The following is a 14,709-nucleotide window of genomic DNA, read 5'->3' as shown; positions in this document are numbered from 1 at the left end:
GCTTCATACCCAGTGTGCTACATGCTACCAGGCTCCTCTTTTCTTTTTTCTTTTTTGGACCACAAAGAGACCTCCACTCCAGGGACATTTAGGTTTCTTCTTCAAGTAGAAAAGCAATAAATATCATATATGCCTTTGACTTCCTTCTGAATGTACTCACAGCCTACATCGAACTACACACACTCACAATTTGAGGTAACTTGTTGAAAATAGATACGAAATGCCCTTTCTTGTGTTATGCTGAGGAGTGCTCATTAGAAATAAGGGAAAGGCTTTGTAGGTTATTAAAAAAACAAATCTCTTCCCTCCCCTCCTAGCATTTAAGACATGGTGGTGGTAACATTGTCCAAGATTCCACCACAGCCTTCCACAAAAGAGCTACAGATATATATATATATATATATATATATATATATATATATATATATATATATATATATATATATATATATATTATTATTACAAATAATAAAAAAGAACCGGAAGCAAGGCAAGCTCCTCAAATCTGGTACTCATTAGTTCATAACAATCAGAGGGCAAACAAACGCAGGCTGTAAGAAACTATGTACAAAAGAGTAACAATAGAAAATATACAGAACAGTGAATTACAATGAATTACCCAGTCATTGTAAACATTGACAATAAATTAAGGAGGTTGCATAACAAGCCTAACCAAATATTATTAAGGAATAACAATAGCAAAAAATAATAACAAATATCAATGACATCAACAATAATATTATTACAAAACAAAAAGAAATTAATGATTGTCTCTAAAGTAAGTGTAGGACACATTGGACCGCTAGTGGCCTTAAGCAGTGTCTCTTAGCCCTGAGTATGGTAAGTCCCTGAAAGCAAAGTTCTGAGCCTGTCTCCTTTTCAGAAGGATTGTATACACCTTTGTCTGTCCAACCTGAACCCGATGCGGCTGAGGGGCGCATGACTTAGTGCACGTGTGTGTTCGAGGGCTACAATTCCATCGACTCCACCGTCTCTTGTTTGACCTTGACAGGTAGGAGCTTGATAACCGATGTTTCACTGCTTGGCTCATACAGGCCGAAGGTGCTAGACGGATGTGAAGGATGAAGCAAATCCCCTCCAGTGCTGCCTTTGTGGTACGAGGTCTTGAGGTCCATTTCGTGGCAGATCAGACTGAAGATCTGCTTTTCCACGAGCCTCTCGACATCAACCCCCTCGATCTCCTCCAACCGGTCGGCATTGTCGCTGATGTCGAATCGCTCAATCTCCTCATTAATGCGGTTAAGTTCTTCAAGGCTGCAGTGGGGGGAAGTCATAGCAGCCAGGCAGTAACCCTTAAGGTGAAGGCGCAGGCTGCAGAGGTGGATGTAGTTGCGGTGGCAGTGCGGACACTTGTGTGGGCGCTCCCGTGTGTGCAGCCGTTTGTGCAGCTTGAGGTGGACAAACTGTGTGAACTTGGCTGGGCAGAGCTTGCACTGATAAGGCTTCTCACCTGAGTGAAGCCTTAGATGTGTCTTCAGATTACTCGTGCTGCTGAAACGTTTGTGACATACCTGTTGAAGAAGAACAAGGAGCTTTAGGACTGGATAGGAACCTTTAGAACTCCAAACCACTAATAGCTGACAGGTGTTATAGTTAAGAAAAGACATTAGTCTCACCTGGCATTCGTGGGGCTTCTCTCCTGTATGGACCAGGTAGTGCTTCTGCAGGTGGGCCAGCTGAGTGAAGCCCTTATTGCATGTCTGACACTTAAAAGGACGCTCACCACTGTGAACACGCAGGTGCACCTGAGAACAGTGCATAAGAGGGAGCAGGGTTAGAGACAATGTCCCATTCATAACAGGAGGCATATGTGTGTCCAACAGAGGGACTGAGAAAAAAAGAGCTGAGTTTTTACCTTAAGGTTTGAGAGCTGTCCGAAAGTCTTGCTGCATACATTGCACTCATACTTTATCTTGCCATTCTGTTTTTTAAGTGGGTATGGCAGTGTCTTGTATCCCGCAGGGCCTCGCTTCATCTTGCTAAGATTGATCGCTTCGTCTTCTAAATGTCGGATGCTCGGCTGTGCTGAGGTCGGGTTGGCAGGCTGCTGATCAGCAGATACTGCCGATCCAGCTGTGGGAGAACCACTGATGGGGGCACGAGGGTGTCCATGCAACGGTTTGTCTTTTGGGGTTGTCGCTCTTGAGAAGGCACTCTTGGGCGGTGGAAGCAGAAAGTCTCTGTGTGGTGGCAGCAGGAAATGACGTCCCCCCTCAGGTGGAAGCATGTTGGGTGGGAAGGGCATGTGAGGGGTCATTAAGCTGTTGTAAAGAGGGTACATGCGGGAGAAAACGTTCCCCACTGGTGGGGTTCCACTCATGGAGTAAGGGGATAAGACATAATGTGAGCTATGATAGAATGAGGAAAGAGAGTTGGATGGGGAGTAGCCAGGATACAGACCCAGGCCACCATTGTAGAGTGGCAAAGCATCCCTAGGATCTGCTGGTGTAGGACTGCTTCCAGGACTGGTTTCAGGGCTGCTGCGGGCTGACGGGCTTGGGGTGGCTGAAGACAGTGCAGGTGACCGAGTGGAAAAACAGATACTTGGGCTGGTTTTCATGACATCCTCTCGGAGGTGCGGTTGTGGCCGGATTGGGTAGATGACACGTGGGTAGATGGGTCTGTCAGGGCTGATGGGGCAGTGGGGACGTGTTGGCAGTGGTCTTGCAGGCTCCCGCCACGTGTCTTTGAGTATTTCTGAGACAGTATGCTCTCTCTTCACAACAGGCTTTTCTTCTGACACCTGCTGCTTTGATTCTATCAGACTTTGCTCTATAGACACACATGAAAGCAGCACATTAGACTACAGAGTAAAGTACTAACTTAACATTCTTCTGGCATCCTCATAATTATGAGTTCATGCTCTGTCACACATACATCCTAAATAAACTCATACTATACATCATCCCTCACTATAATATAACCTTACAGTCTATATTTACTGTCTTTAGGTCAGATAAAGGGCTCCACACACTGCTGGCTTTTTGCTACAGGAGATCTATTGTTACACAGGACATAGATCTTCCCAATGCAAAGAAGATTCAAAACACAAAGTAGCCTAGTTGTTCAATTAAGGACGACAGTTTGACAGATGATCCAGAGGTAAGGGCTGCAGACAGGATGTGAGCAATGACAGTGATCCCAGTCAGGGTGGTGGAGTAGGCTGGATTCTGCTCACAGCACTGATACTATCTAATGGATGTGGCAGCAAATGATTGAAAGTTTCCTTCTAAGAGGAAGCCGCAAAGCCCTGACTGCACTCACCTCAAAAACAATTCAAAACAAAGTGAACTCGGACAATCCTTTGTAGTACCTCAGCTCAACCCTAAAATTATGGAGACCTCCTTCTCATGCAGGATTGGGGATGCTTTATTTATTTATTTATTTTTGTCAGAGTTTCAGACGAAAACAATAAATAAATGCTCTATTTGATGGAGTTATAAATGAGGTAAGATAAAAGAGGAAAGACGTAATGACTTCCTGCTTCTTTTTTCTGTGACCTTTACACAAAGTGTAAAGTCTTTTTTTAAGTTCTGAGATGTTGGTGGGTGTGTGTGTTTGTGTGTGTGTGTGTGTGTGTGTGTGGTTTGCAAGATGAGTATCCTCCTAAAAAATCTCCCCGTTCTTAGAGCCCCCATCCTTTTGCTCCGTGAGCAATGTGTAAACGCAGCTAGAGGTTATCAGTAACCTCCCCCTTCCAATTCTCTTCTACAGATAACTCCATTCCCCACTCCTCCCGGGAGAACTTGTGCAAAACAAACAGGGAAGCAATCCCAACAGATATCAATCTGTCAGCACAGCCCCACCACCAGGAAGTTCAAGTAGTCAATGGAGCGTTTTTTTTTTTTTGTTTAGGTTTTTTTTTTCTCTCAGTCTTACTCTCTCTTTGGCTTTCTTTTAAAGTGCCAAATAAATTATGGAGCTGCGCCAAAGATCTGTCTGCACTTCCCCATGTGGAAGCGTGTGTGTGTGTGTGTGTGTGTGTGTGTGTGTGTGTGTGTGTGTGTGTGTGAAGGAGAGGTTACAAAACAGCGCCTGGATGAAGGTGCTTAAAAGCCTGCTCGGCTAAAGCGTCAATTAACTTCAGAATGCTGAAGAAGTTTAGTGAACCATGGAGTGAGATAGCTTGAGCTTTTCTAAATCAATCCCATGTGGGAGGCCCTGCCAGTCATCTCGGCCCATTCCATTATACTGAGTCATATGTGCAATGGCTATAAGCTGGTTCGTGCTATGACTCTGTCTGGTTTGAGAGAACGAGAGAGAGCGCACAATAGATAAAGAGATTGCTCTTACTTTCTCAGGTAGTAAGTAGGAGAGCTTAGGTGTCAGTGGTGGGTCAGAAAGCCTAATTATAGACTACTTTGTATGTGTGTGTGTGTGTGTGTGTGTGTGTGTGTGTGTGTGTGTGTTGATTTGTGCAGGGAACTGGGGGCCCAGGCACCCATACCCTGAGGGTATGCGCATGACCCAGGGGAGCGGAGTCACCGAGACTGCTCTGTTCCCGCCACACCTGAGCATTGTCTCCTTCCTCTTCTATGTCTCACACACTCACTATATATCTGTATACTTCTTTCTGTCTGTCTCTCTGGTATGAAAAAAAAGATTTCGCTTTGAAACTTTTTATTGCTGGTTGAGCAATAACTGATTGAGCGTGTAGAATGTTGAAAGAGCATCTAAGAAAAAATGAGCAATTGCATTTTCCTCTTTGTAATTACAGTCAACATTACGATGCCTATACAGAAATGTTACCCAAAAAAAAAACCCTGTGTCTCAAGGAATTCTGTCTTTAAAGGAGATGAAAGAGAGAAGAGCATGTACAGTTGGAATGATAATGACAGACTCAGACCAAGTCCACACGCTCGCTCAGGGTTTGTCCTGAAGTAAGAAGGGAGAGGAAACTATCCTCTCGACCGACACAAACAGCTTAACCGTCATTATAGTGTATTAAAGCGTTCTTTGGTTGTACTTACTGAGCTTTTGCATCATGAGATCTCCTGAAGGAGGGTAGTGGAGACGGTGTGCGAAGTCAGTGCAGTACCAGACCAGCAGCTCCTGGTCAGCAGGGATGGCCTTCACGGTGTAGAAGTAGATGCTCATGCCATTCTGGCATGCCGCCAGGTTCTGCTCTTGCTGCGAGTGTCCTGGATTGACATACCGCATCCAGTTGCTTTTCTCCTCATCCAGGCCGTCTACAAAGTGATGGAACTCTCCTTTGGTATAAATCTGAGAAAAAAAAATCAGACGTACAGCTTTTAACCCAAACGCTCAGTAACGATTATTGTATCTCATGTTATCTTTACTCATTACTCCACTGTGGTCTAAACACTTGCCCTTGAGACAAACAGAGAGAAAAAGACAAGTGGGAGACACTAAAGCTACAATCTTTTATAAAAGCCACATGACTGACTCAGTAAGCACACCCCCACCAATACTCACACTCTCATGTTGAATCTGCATGTCTTCTCTCTCTCTCACTCATACACACTTGCAGATGCACACACGCACACGCACACTCACGCACACACACACACATCCCCACCCTCATTTGAACTCACGAAGTGGAAGGTTTGCTTTGGGGTAGTTCTAAGCTTAGCGCCGTGTTCACACTAACTTCACCATTTCCAGGAACCCTTGACATCACCAGCAAAGGCTTCCCTTGATGACACCAGTGTTATGCTTCCGCTACACATTTTACTGTACCACCCCCACCCCCTCCACACAGACCGCCCTCCCGTCAGTACAGCTCCGATCTCCAGTAACATAGGAAAGATGTCAGTGTTTGTTTGCAGTTAAAAGAGCAGCATCTTTTTTTCCATGAGGGGATGTCTGTGGTCTTAAGACCAAAAAAACAATTCTGAGCAAAAAAGAAAAAAAATTATTTACGGTCATGGATTGGATCGCACTTGGATGACTTGACACTTTCACCATGACGACATCTGCATATGCAACAGCTGAAAGCCACAGACAGGGAAGCGAGCGCGAGCACACCTCATGCATTACTGGCAGCAGGCTCGGTGACAACCTGATGCAACGGCTTTAATGCCAGTGGTTCGAAACAGACCAAACGTTGCGGTACAGCCGAATGAGTGACATCTTCCCATTTTAAAAGGCATCGACCTCAAGATCGAGCGCTGCCAAGTCATTCGGCTCTTTCTTTTCACCATTCAGAAACGGCGCAGTCAAAACAAGATCACACAACACGAAATAAATCTTCACTCTCTCACTCAGTCAGAGCCGCCAACGCAAGCGCTGGTTCTCAAAACACTACACTCTAACTCAGCACTTTTTTTTTTGGTAAGCAGGCTCTGTCGTATAAGCCCTGCACCAGTCATGACATGCAGGAAGTAAGTTAGTGGAACAGGAAGTGACCTGTTCGCTTGCATGTTTTTTTTTTCTTCTCTCGTGTATTTCTTTTGCTCCCCCTTTCGAGAAAAAAATAAAAAATTAAATAAAAAAAATAAAACAACTCACCCTCCAGAAGTACTTCCTGTTGGCGTCTTTGGGCACATTCTCTGCTGTATAACTTTCTCCCACTAGAGGGCCAAATCGAGTTCCTTTAGGGATGTATTCACGGCTTACAACGCCGATCACCTTGTGGAGGAAAAAAGAAAGAAAGAAAGAAACGTGTCATGAGATAAACCAGCGAATTTATGACCCGACATTAAATTTCATCGCGCTATTTAAAAGTCACAAGCAATTTATGAGGAGGTTTTACAAGGCATTTATGTGGATGGGTGACATCAATTAAAATAAATTCATGACCCTGAGAGTAAAGATGCAGTCAGGAAGGTGGTGTGTGTTTTTCTTTTTTTGGGAAGGAGGTGTTTTCTGACAGCTCCAGTTAAGGGAAGTCAGGGGTCAACCAGGTACTGTCTTGACATCCACTTAGGCTTGAGAAAAAGATGTCCTCTCTCACCTCTCATTAAGTGCGCAGACCCTCCCTGCTGTACTCATTACCAGGCCTCCTTCCTCACCACATCAAACACTACTGTAACCCTCAAAGCATAAATCCACACCTACGATTACAGCTTGCACTTCTTCCTTTGAGGTAAACGGCATCAAAAAAGCCCGAAGGCGGATGGAGCAGAGCGCTGCTGTCTGGCCTTTTGGATTACAACAGCCAGACTTCAAGCTAATCTCCTCGACCAAGATCCGCTCTTCAGCTGCCCCCCCTTCTACCACCCCTTCCACCACCACCATCTTTCTTCCATATACACCCCAAAACACAAACAGCCATGTGGATAAAGCAGTAGGAAATCCCCTCACATTTCTCGAAAGCCTACAGCAGAGAAGCAGTTCAGTGGGGAGATTAGGCTTTCTTTTTGATAACTCATTAACCGAGACTTAGCTCGGCTCCCGAGCTTCGCGCCAGCTCCTTCTCAACTTCTTGCCATGCTCCCACCTTTCTCTTTCATCACCAGAACATAAATGAATCTCTTAAGTGGGGTCTATTTGTGTGTAGGTTTTTCTTGTCCTGAGAAGTAAGCGAGAGATAAAACAACAAAAAAAAGAAAGAGAAAAATCTATGCCGCTGATCTGAGGATGGCGTTTAACGGCGTTCAAAGGTTTCGCCGCTTCAAATCAAGGGGAAGTTTGCGCATCGTCACTATTACAATCATCACTGTCTGTCCAAGATAACAGGCGATTGATGTGATGGGAGATGGGAGTCGTGCTGCTTACAGAGACATGCGAAATGACACAGAGATACTCAGGAACACCTCAAAGAACAATCGGTGTAGATAAAGAAGATGAAATACGATTCTGTTTGTGAGACAAATCACGGACGAATCTCAAATGAGGGGGAAAAATCGTGTGTATCAAGCTGTTAATTTTACACTTCTTACGTCAAGATGAGCTGTCACACTAATAATAGGTACGCTCATTCATTGTTTTGTTTTTTTTAACAAGCAGATGGTGTGTACAGTACTATGCATGAATCTGACACTACAAACCCCAACGCCACGCTGCAGGGAATTAGTTCCTCAGTCTGCAAGCGCATGATGCAGCAGTGAGTCATTACAGCCGTACCTCTTTGGAATCAGGGGCATATCTGAAGGCCAGGTTTCTCGGCAGTGAGGTCTGGGCACGGGGCAGATCCGGCTTCTCTGGGCTGTCCCACGTGTGGTCCTTGACGATGTACGTGCACTTCTCTTCAAACTCGGCTTCCGTCCACTTGGACATGTCGGCATCCTCGACTGTCATTTTGCGTTCTTCCTGGTCGGCGGTGTTCAGGGCGCCCTCAGTGGTCAACATGACGGAGCTATGCTGAGAGGCGGCCTGAGAGAACGACAGAACCGGGAGGAAGAGGAAATTAATAAAGAATGAGTGAAAATTCAGTGGTACTGAATTCTCTATTTAAAAGGCACACAAAATTAAATAGTAATATGCTTACAAATTCTCCAGCAAGTCATAATTTGCCAGAACAGTTAGTTGATTGGTAATGGAAGGTGACCAAATGGAAATTAACAGCTAAGTTAAACAGAAAAAACACACACACTCGCACACACCAAGCAAAGCAAAATCATATGTTGACTCGGAAAAAGAAAAAACCAAATCCAACAACAACTCTACTCAGCAATTATAGGCTTTATCTACACCTAGACGAGGTCTTTCTTTTATTCACTCTCGCTCCATCCTTTCCCATCACAGCGTCTGCGTAGAAAACAAACTCGCAGACAGGGACGACAGAGGAAGGAAGTGGCGTCTGTGTCTGAATGGAGCTAAAATTGGAATCGCAGTTGTAAAGTGTCGGAGTCTATAAAACATCCCAGGGAATAACCGTTTGGAGCACAGAACAAAACTGGAAGAATCGCAACTTTTTTTTTTCCGTAAGGGGCCAACAGCAGCGAAAACAAGCTTCAAACACTTCCCACCCAAGATATTCCCACACACACACACACACACACACACACACACACACACACACACACACACACACACAGGCTGAGCTGAGCTGAGCTTAGACTCCATCGAAATTACCAGTGCCTGTCATGAAGACGTCTTATCTTAATGTTTTTATTTAGCACATTTTGTATATACAAATGTGTAATTCATTCCAATAATAATACTATTATTATTATTATTAATAATATTAATAATAATAATAATAAAAATTATAGTAATAATAAGTCATCGGCTCTTTTAAAAACCGTTGTTTTGTTTTTTTTAAACAGAGATGTAATAATTGTTTTTACTTATTTAAAAAAAAATGATTTGAAGAATAATTGACTTCTCACCATTTGTACAAAATTATCTATTTACAGTCCAATTTCCATGAGTCAAAAGATAAAGAGACAAAAATCCTGCAAGCTGTCATTTGTGTAGGACAGCTGCAAGATCAAAACTAATATTGAAACCAAGAAACTGAACATGAAAAAACTGGGCAACCGTATTATTCTTTTTTTTTTTGGCTATTTTTTTTTCCATGTAAACCAAAATTCAACAATTTTATGTTTTTCTTACATGTAAACCCAAATATAACTATTTATTTAAAACTAAAAAGTTTTATATATATATATATATATATATATATATATATATATATATATATATATATATATATATATAAGCACAACTTTATAAGCTTTTTGGTTTTAGATCACACAGTTGTATGTATGTTTGTTTACATTTTAATTGGCCAAATGTAACATTTTATTTTTTCTCATTTGTAACAGCCTACAGACAAAAACCCATTTTCAACAATATTTGGCCGATCACATGCAAAGATCACTCCAGAGTGTAAATTAACAAATTTTGTTTCTTACGGTTCTGAAAAAAAAAAGCAATGTGCTAGCTGACATGCAAATTGGCAAGAAATTAAATAATTAGATAGATAGATAGATAGATAGATAGATAGATAGATAGATAGATAGATAGATAGATAGATAGATAGATAGATAGATAGAAAAAATAAGTAGAATAATAAAAAAATTATAAACAGAGTAAAATGAAAAGAATGCTTACTATTGAACAAAATGACAAATAAAGTAATCTAATTAAAAGCAGAAGAAGAAAATGAAGCACATAAACATTAAAAGTAAGAGGATTTTTCTCAAAGCTGAAATCCAACAGAGAAACAATAAAAAAATATCAGCCAAGCTTTCTCACTCACCGACAGACTTTGGTTCCAGCCGCACATAGAGCCGTCTGATCTCTCCCCTGAGTGCGCTTGTGTGTGTGTGTGTTCCTGACTATGTGTGTGTGTGTATGTATGTGTGTGTGCGGCAGAAAGAGAGCGTGTTCTTGGGACAGGTGCTGATCACCCTGGTTCCCTCTCTTGTCCAGCCGCTAGTCCAGATGGCGACTGTGTTCTCCTCTGAGTGTCTCGAGTTTGACTAACTGCCTGAGCATGTTTCTTTCTGACTTGTTGAAGCCCTCCGTTTTGGCCCCTCCCACTTTTGTCCTCCTCCCTCTTTCCCTCGCTCACTCCCTCCCTCTTTCTCTCTCTCTCTCTCTCTCTCTCTCCACCCTCCAAGGTCATGTCACATGCATCTTACAGACAAAAAAATAATGTAGTTTTTATGTAATGCTTATAATTCACTCATTCTCAAGAAAGTAGTTGTAAAAGAAAAAGTAGGTCTTTTGTCATATCTCCTGCAGTAGGTGAAATCAAGCAGCAGACCAAAAGTTGATGAGAGATGGTCTTGTTTAAAGAAAGGAGAGGGTGAGGAGGAGGAGGGAGGTGTTGATCCTTCTTCCTCTGACTGTCTTCCTGAGAAGGAAGGACATCCTGCGTCAGTGACTCAATAACCTGTTGCTGTTTACTAAGAGTTGAACTGTAGATTGATGTCTGTGTTTCTCCTCACACCTCCTCCTCCTCCTCCTCCTCCTCCTGTTCCAGAGCTTTTGGAACCTCTCTGATATCCCCTAGGGGGTGCTACTTTCTGCCTCTCATCTCTTCTACACCCGTAGAGTTTGATCAGAATAAAGATGTTAGCGAGGTCCATAATCATAAAAGGGAAGGATGTAACACCCCCAATAAGTGAAGCGACTGAAGTGGAGCTTTGTACACAATCCTAGTCATGGCTTTAGATGAAAGTGTGTAAAAAAAAATGTTGAGCAAAGTCCAAACAGCAGACAGAGAGGATCTCTGGTGGCCTGCTACTCTAACACACTTCCAAAGCTGTGCATGCTTTTTTGTTTAAAAAAAAAATCCTGGAAATCCCCTAGACCCCTCTTCCATCTATCCATCTGTGGGAGAAAGAATGGTGAAGAAGAGAAAACTGGCAAGAGAATGGGAGACAGTTTGAGCTTTGAACGAACTTAGACGGAAACACACATCCCTACACACGCACACACAAGAACCCACCCAAGCCCTGCTGGTGACAAAGATCTGACCACATCATTCGCTCGTTCGCTGCCTCCTACTTCCTGGCAGCGGACGACCCATAAGATCGAGGCCCTGCAGGCCCGTCTCTTCCTCCAGCCTCGACCCAAATCTGGCCTCCAGCTGGGCCCTGACTCTATAACAAGCCGCAGAGGAGAAACAACAACAAAGCTCTTAGGATTTTTTTTTTTGAGCGAAAAACGAGCGCTTCCTTTCGAAACTGCCATGTGGTCTGGACTCTGGGAACAATCTGGCGAGGAGTTTGCGTTTTCCGCCATTATCATCAATACCAAACCCCTACCACCATTTGGTTCTACCTTTCTCTCTCCCTCTTTTCTCTCTTTTCGCCCGTGTCATAAAAGAAAGAGTAGGCTGGGGGGTTTGAGGGAGGGGTCTCTCAAGCTCTGAAGTCAAATTCAAATGGGGGCTTTTTTTGGCTTCTGTAGTGGGTTTTAATGTGGCCTACATGCCTGCGAGGGAAGAAAGGAGCCAAACAAAAGCGACAGAAGGACTTCCAGCAGCTTTGTTAGTTTTGCAGAGGGTCGCTATCAAACCCACTGCTGGGCTTTGACTGTAGGACTCCAAGCACAGGTGAGACGGTGAGTGACAGAGTGTAAAAATACCACAAAATGAGGGTTTGGCATGTCAGCCTCTGATAGAAACAACTTTTTTTCCCCTTAAGGTATCAGTGCAATCTATTTGCCACTGGGCATTTTAGAGGCAAACCACATCCCATCTGTGTCTTATGATGTTCCTAAAAAAAGGGCTCATTTGACTCCATACATTCAAATATCTCAACTGGATTATTTGCATTTTTATTTAAACCAACCCCCCTGCAAGCAAACAGTCCCCAACACGCCCCGACCACACACCCCTCCTTCTCCAAACACATTTACAACTGTACGTTATCTCAAAGAAAATGTTTTTTAACCCGAGTCGCAATATATTTGTGTGGTTCAAAACTCTTCCGTTGCCCATATTAGCCCAAGACGAGGTTGGAGGTAGTGGCCCTTGAATAAAGGGGGGAACAATCATCCAACCTGAATTTTCCTGTGCCTGTGTGTGTGTTCATGAGTGGATAAGTGGGAGGGAAATGGCCATTGTTCTGGGAAAGTTAATCCACAATGGTAGCGTAATGCCTGTGTACGTTTAGCTTCACACATGCCTTGCGTGAGGACAGCTACCCCCTGAACTCCCCCCTGAACAACCACGCTTCCCCCTACACACCCACACACTTTATGTCATCATTTGGACGGCTAAAGCCCCAGGCTTGATTATAATCCTGCCAATCCATGCCTGCCATCTGGGCACTTCGTCCAGGTCAGCTATGGACAATCCACTTGTTTTGTCCACTTTTCCTCTGTTTACCGCTTGCACCATGTGACCTGTTGATGGTTAGAGGTTATTCGCTGTACTTGTTTGGATTGACACGATTAGCCACTATCTGCGCATCCTGTATATTTGGTCAAACGAGTGCAGTCACTAGATTTTTATATAATACGAACCGAAGTACGAGTATGAAAATTAGTATTGAGGTAGCTAACGGAGCTACGATGCAGCAGGACCGAAGATACAACGCACTGCGTGTAGCCAAGTGCATAAACCCCGCCAATTACATTCACGTAAAAAGCACAACACCGACTGAATGAAAGCTACTGGCCAGAAGGCCGGCAATCATTAACTTGCAGGAAATCTAAAATTAGAGGCTGATGCACAGTTTTGTTGAAAGATGGGCTTTGACGCAACAGCTCCAAATAAGCCATTTCCTAATTGTTCATTATGCAGTAAACAGACTGGATTGTGTGGTTTGCTTCTCAGTGTGCAGGGATCAGCGGACAGGGTTTGTACAACAATTACTGTGCATGAAAAAGGAACATGAGGCAGATACACTACCTGGCATCTGTGGCTCCACCAACACCAAAGTATGTTTGTAAATATCACTATATATGTATATAAAGTACTTTTAGACACAGGACCTAGTGGATCAATTGTTCCTAAATATAGCACCATAAGCACCATACCTGGTTCTGAGCAAACTACACAGCACAATATGGTGTTGGATTTGTGTAAGATTTATTAAAACCTTGGATCCTTCAGAAGCCCCACCCCACCTTGCTGCTGGAGGGGTCCTAATATTATGTGTATCTTGTGTATCAATATGCTTCCTTCACCTGACCTTTTAAAGTGAAGTTTTATGCACATTGCTTAAACACTGCACACTGTTCAGAGCGTGCACACACACACACACACACACACACACACACACACACGTCGATAATACACAGTAGATAACATTGCCATACCAGTTCTGGGTCACACACACATACACACACATGTATACGCGCACAGTGCACATTTACGCGCACACGCACATGCAAGGGCACACGCGCGCACACGCACGCCCGCACTGCGCGATCAGAGGGAAACGCTGATAAAGATTGTGCTGCATCAAGTACATTTAAATTAAAGAAATGAAATTGTCTGTTTATATATCTATTTTAATATTTAATTTGACCTAATGTCACAAATGTAATTATTATATAATATAATAATATAATGTAATACTTATATAATAGTTAGTCTAAGACCGCCTGTGTTTTACTTAACATACACACACACACACACACACACACATGCGCGCGATTCTTTTTTTTTTTTGCACCCGAATCGATGAAACTGTTTAAAAAGGAAAAGTCAGACGAAACTCTGAACTTTTCGTTTATCTGAAGTCGAAGCATCGATTCGGACACGTGAACGCGCTCGGAAACTAACGAACGCGCAAAAGTTTATTTAATCACAAACACTATTTACTTCCACTTTGTTGCCTCATATCTATGGATGACAAAAAAGTGTCCGATCTGTGCATTCGGAAAATACAGTAAAAAGAGATTAAAAATAAAAAGGAATACAATGGATAGAATGAGAAAGATGAAAAAATGACAGCGATGAAAACTTACCTTTCGGAATTTCCATAAAAGCTGTGCGTCTTCAGCTCAGATGAACAGCTCGCTGATTATTATAGAGTTTTAGAAGAAGAGGAGGACTATGGTCCAGGAAGGAGCGGAGGGATAACACGCGCGCGCGCGCACACACACACACACACACACACACACACGAGCGCGCGCGCGCAGATGCACTCAGCCTGGCGTAAATAAAACACCTCACTCATTAACACCATATCAACACTATATATTTTTTAATATATTAAAAAATATATAGATATAAATAAATATAGCTTTAAAAATAATAACTGTGAAAGATGATATATGGAAAAAGACACCTGAACAAAACGAAATGTGAAAAATTGTTTGGATCCGATTTCTATCAGGATGAAATTAATAACTAAAAACATTTTAATGATC

General features: G+C 42.9%; 1 protein-coding gene across 3 annotated transcripts; it reads right to left on the bottom strand.

The window, feature by feature from the left end:
- Window positions 1-468: 468 nt before the first annotated feature.
- Window positions 469-14,411, bottom strand: prdm1a (PR domain containing 1a, with ZNF domain). 3 transcript variants are annotated; one of them, XM_046877201.1, is made up of 7 exons: window positions 14,305-14,411; window positions 8,050-8,298; window positions 6,493-6,612; window positions 4,992-5,244; window positions 1,877-2,793; window positions 1,638-1,766; window positions 469-1,532 (listed from the first exon to the last, which is right to left on the bottom strand). In XM_046877201.1, the coding sequence occupies exons 2-7, from the start codon at window positions 8,272-8,274 to the stop codon at window positions 969-971; spliced, it is 2,208 nt and encodes a 735-aa protein (XP_046733157.1). In that variant the 5' UTR covers window positions 8,275-8,298; window positions 14,305-14,411; the 3' UTR covers window positions 469-968. The 3 variants fall into 3 exon arrangements, with proteins under 3 accessions (XP_046733157.1, XP_046733156.1, XP_046733158.1); XM_046877200.1 differs by lacking the exon at window positions 14,305-14,411 and adding an exon at window positions 10,133-10,375; XM_046877202.1 differs by lacking the exons at window positions 6,493-6,612; window positions 8,050-8,298; window positions 14,305-14,411 and adding an exon at window positions 5,905-6,405.
- Window positions 14,412-14,709: the final 298 nt, after the last annotated feature.

Source organism: Silurus meridionalis, chromosome 20 (assembly GCF_014805685.1).
Source record: "Silurus meridionalis isolate SWU-2019-XX chromosome 20, ASM1480568v1, whole genome shotgun sequence".
Lineage (NCBI taxonomy): Eukaryota > Metazoa > Chordata > Actinopteri > Siluriformes > Siluridae > Silurus > Silurus meridionalis.
Note: the sequence above shows the minus strand (reverse complement) of the source record. Positions and strands in the feature narration are given on the sequence as shown.

Excerpts from the sequence above, each read along its gene's own strand:
- prdm1a (XM_046877200.1), bottom strand. The coding sequence starts at position 10,159 with ATGTGCGGCTGGAACCAAAGTCTGTCG. Across the intron at positions 8,299-10,132 it reads GCTGGAACCAAAGTCTGTCG|GCCGCCTCTCAGCATAGCTC; the intron begins GTGAGTGAGAAA and ends TCGTTCTCTCAG. Across the intron at positions 6,613-8,049 it reads ATGCCCCTGATTCCAAAGAG|GTGATCGGCGTTGTAAGCCG; the intron begins GTACGGCTGTAA and ends TTCCTCCACAAG.